The 4,670-nt window shown below is 37.6% G+C and overlaps 1 protein-coding gene across 1 annotated transcript; it reads right to left on the reverse strand.

The window, feature by feature from the left end:
- Window positions 1–3,995: 3,995 nt before the first annotated feature.
- LOC139841307 (uncharacterized) lies at window positions 3,996–4,379 on the reverse strand. The gene has a single exon (XM_071831531.1). The coding sequence runs from the start codon at window positions 4,377–4,379 to the stop codon at window positions 3,996–3,998; it is 384 nt and encodes a 127-aa protein (XP_071687632.1).
- Between the last annotated feature and the right edge of the window lie 291 nt (window positions 4,380–4,670).

The following is a 4,670-nucleotide window of genomic DNA, read 5'->3' on the forward strand; positions in this document are numbered from 1 at the left end:
GAGTAAATAAATATGGCAGGTGAAAAAGACAAAAATATCCCTCTCAAATAGTAAAATAAAGGTCATGATCGATAATGTTTTGGTCTCTAATGATATATTTATAATTAGTATTAATATTAATATTAATATTAATATTAATATATTAGTATTAATAATTGATTAATTAATTAATAATTAGTAATAGTAAAATTAGTAATCGACTTTAAGTTGGATACCCTAAACCCTAAAAACTAAGCATTATTTGTGGCATTCGAATAAATTTACTAGATTCTATCATTTTCTTCGAACGATGTAAACTTGTATAATTACATTTAATAAGTTGTTTGATTGTTAGAATATAGTAAATAGTAGTGACGATGACATTATTGTCCACTTTTACATTATTTTTCGTAATAAACCTATGAACTCACCAACATACGTGTCGATTTTTTAGCATGTTTTATTCTCAGGTACTTACCTTGCTTCCGCACTTGAGGTTGAGCATTGTTGCATAGCTTGAAGATTCAGCTAATTTTTATTTTAACTTTATAATTCGAATTCTATTACTACTAGTACATTTATTTTGATAATTATATTATTTATTTTGACGTTTGGGTAAAACTTTCTTATTTTAAAAACTTTTTAATAAATAAATGCGAATTTTGTTAAAACGGGTGTTGATCATGTTTTGAGACCTCTTTTTATTGTGCCACGTCATAGCGGTTTTGACGGGATGTTACAACGGTTAAGCCGCAGAGTTGATTGCAGACCTTTTGTCACTTTTATCTCGCTTGCCTATTTAAAGGGAATCTTGTTGTCGCTTGAAGATGGAACCTTTTACATCCAAAATTCAAATACTTCAGAGAATCACTCAAGCTCCATCTCAATTATTTATTTGTGTGATCTAGCAAGAGAGATTATATTTTTGATAGAACTATTGTAAACTTCATTCTTAATGATTATATTTAATTTTTTTTTTCCGAAAAGCAAGCTATATATTAACCGAAAAAACGAGTACAAGGAGTCACGAAACAAAACCACGAGAAAGCCAAAACTATACAAGCCGAAAAAAGACCGACAAACATATAAACAAGGGAACAAACTAAAAAGGATCGAGATCCCTAATGCAAATTAACCAATTCCGGATCTATTTGGAGTAGACGAAACATAAGACGCCGGATTGATGAGCCATTGGTTCCATTCCAACGAAATCTTTTTACAACGCTTAGAGATCCAACCAAAGCACGAAATTTGAATGTTGTTAAGGATAACCGCCAAGTTCCACGCTTGCTTTTTAAACACCAATTCGTTTCTAGCCTTCCAAAGAGAATAACAAACTCCCCATTTAAATCCTTGCCAAACGACTTTTCCAGTTGCTGAAGGATGAGGCAACAGAGAGAAGTCATCGAAAATTTGCTCCATCGTAATCGAGTTGATGGCCGGGAGATTCCACCACTTGAGAATATGATTCCATAGATCAACGACTTTTGGGCATTGGGTAAGGAAATGTTCAACCGATTCAACCATATTGTTACATAGAGGACATAGAATGGAGTCCAAGTCGATTCCTCTTTTTTCAAGTTCCATCCGAACCGGTAACCTCAATTGCCTAGCACGCCAAACGAAAATTTCAACTTTCAGCGGGACCGAATTGTTTCTTAAGGTGCTGAGATTTTGTGCCCCAACCGAATTTTTCCCATCTATGAGACCCGATAGGATTTTAGTTGTGAAAACGCCATCGGGAGCAAGAGACCATTTGTAGGAATCGTCAGTGTTTTGGTAAAGAGACACGTCCTGTAGCTCGCTAATTAAATCCGCCAGATCATTTTGGGCCCTCCCGCGAACAGGCCTGACCCAGTTCTAGTTGAAACAAATGGACCCGTTTACAATTGAGATACGATCTGCAACTCTGGCCGAACCATCAGTGTCTAGGAGAAAAAGTCTATGAAACTTGTCTTTTAATTTCGTGTTACCTAGCCACTGATCCAGCCAGAAGTGAACCGAGGCACCGTTTCCTAAAATTGTGCTGAACGAAGACAAGAAGTTGATACCGAGGCCATCAATGACTTTACCTGCCTTTATGATGTTGCGCCACGTTGAATTAAACTGCCTTGACCTGTCATTGTTAGAGAAAACTAACCCTCCCTCCGCCCCGTAAATACTTGCAATGACTTTAACCCAAAGGGAATTGTGTCCCAATTTAAAACGCCACCACCATTTACCCAAAAGGGCTAAGTTTTTTGAGACCAAAGACCCAATATTTAACCCGCCCGAATCATAAGGGAGAATTACTTTATCCCATTTAACCCAACAAAGTTTATTTCCCTCACCCGAACCCCCCCAGAAAAAATTGTACCTTCGGGAATCGAGAAGCTTGATAACACTAGCCGGGGCACGGAACAAGGAAAGGTAGTAGAGAGGCAAGCTACTAAGGACCGACTTCACAAGAGTTAACCGACCACCATATGAAACCGATCTAGATTTCCAATCCGATAACCTTTTTGTGAACTTATCAACAACCGGTTGCCACATACATGCTTTAGACATTTTTACCCCAATAGGCAAACCCAAGTATTTCAAAGGAAAGGATCCCGGGGAACATTGGAATTTATTTGCCATGTAGGTGAGATCAATATTGTTGACCCCAATTCCGAATAAATTGCTTTTATTAAAGTTAACTTTTAGTCCTGAAAGCTTTTCAAAACATTTTAGCAATTTCATGATGTTGTTGAGATTATTTTTGCTCCATTCCCCGAAAAGCATCATGTCGTCAGCATATTGCAAATGAGAAACCACGACCCTATCTCTACCTACTTGAATTCCTTTTATTTCGCCTAAGTCAATTGCTTTTTGAACTAACAAATTCAAACCTTCGGCGGCAATGATGAAAAGAAACGAAGAGATGGGATCTCCTTGTCTAACTCCTTTTTCCGGTTTAAATTCTCTCGTCGGGGAACCATTAACGAGAATAGAAATGCTCGTGGAAGAAAGACAAGCATGTACCCACTTGATCCATTTCTCCCCAAAACCAAGGTTTCTCATAGTATCTAAAATGAAATTCCATTTTAACTCTTGAGGATAAGACCTTTTCGGTTTTCCTTTCTTAACTCGTCTATGACTTCATTTGCCACAAGCACACCATCAAGAATGAATCTACCACCTATGAAGGCACTTTGTTCTACACCAATGATCTTGTGGATGACTTTGGATAACCGAATTGACAATACTTTTGAAATGACTTTATACACGCTACCAATTAAATTTATGGGTCTAAAGTCAGCGAGCCCGATTGGTTTATCGTTTTTAGGGATAAGGGTAACAAAAGATGCATTGCACCCCTTCGAGATTTCCATAACTTCCCAGAACCAATCAAACACATTCATGAGATCCTTTTTAATTAACCACCAAAAAGATTTGAAAAACTTCATGTTAAATCCGTCGGGACCAGGGGCTTTAGAACTACCACAACTTTGGATAGCCTCCCAAACTTCTTTTTCGCTAAATTTACTTTCCAACATGATGTTATCCGAATCACATAGACGCATACAGTCAAAATTAAAAGATCCGTCATCGTGATCATCCAGTTTGAAAATATTAGAAAAATACCTGAATACTTCGTCTTTGACTTCCGTAGGGTTAACTGTCCAAACCCCATTAATTTGTAATCCACGGATCGTGTTTTTGTTGGCCCTTCTCTTGATACAATTATGGAAGTATTTCGTGTTTTCATCCCTTTCCAAGGTCCACTTGATTTTTGCCTTTTGTTTCATCATGTTGGTTTGGATTTTTTCTTTAGATAACCACTGTTTCTTTTCATTTATCCATCGTTCTCTTTCGATCTCAGTTAAGACTCTCGATTCAGCAATACACTCCAAATCATTTACAGCTTTTGAGTGCTTTCTGATCTCTTCATCAATGTTATCAAGAATAGAGCTAAACTTTTTGAGTTCCATTTTAACCAGTTTTAACTTATTCCTGATGATGCAATCGGGCCTTGGACCAGAAAAAATAGAGTTCTATGTAGACTCAACATCATCTGCAGCACCATCAATTTTTAACCACTCATTAAATACCCTGATGGGCTTGGGCCCGTAGTCAAAAGAGTCATTGCGCAAGATAATTGGCGCGTGGTCTGAGGATTTCCTTTCGAGAACAGTAGCAGATAAATAAGGCCAACATAAGTTGAATTCTTCAGATATCAAAAATCTGTCCAATTTGCTGAATTTGATTCCGTTATCACACACACGGGTGAACTTCTTTCCCCCTAAGGGGATATCGATAAGACCCATCTTGTCAATGAACTCATTAAATTTATTTGCCCAACAACTATTGTATACAGAGTTGAATCTTTCGGATTGTGATCTAACCTCGTTAAAGTCACCGCATAGAAGCCACGGCATTTTATTATTACCCATCAACGACTCCAAAGTACTTCAGAAGCGGATTTTCTTGATTGTTGAATGCGGACCATAAACGTTGACAATGACGATCTCAGAATCAATGCCTTCCACCTTGCCCTTGATGGCAAGGTAAAATTCACCCTCGGTTGCGCCTGTAACCTTAAAGATTGAAGGATCCCAGATAAGAAGCATGCCTCCTGAGCGTCCGATAGGATCCTTTTGAACATACTTGAAATTACTGGAACCCCAAAAATATTCCAGGAGAAGATCATTCAGCTTACTACACCTTGT

This window comes from Rutidosis leptorrhynchoides, chromosome 4 (genome assembly GCF_046630445.1).
Source record: "Rutidosis leptorrhynchoides isolate AG116_Rl617_1_P2 chromosome 4, CSIRO_AGI_Rlap_v1, whole genome shotgun sequence".
Lineage (NCBI taxonomy): Eukaryota > Viridiplantae > Streptophyta > Magnoliopsida > Asterales > Asteraceae > Rutidosis > Rutidosis leptorrhynchoides.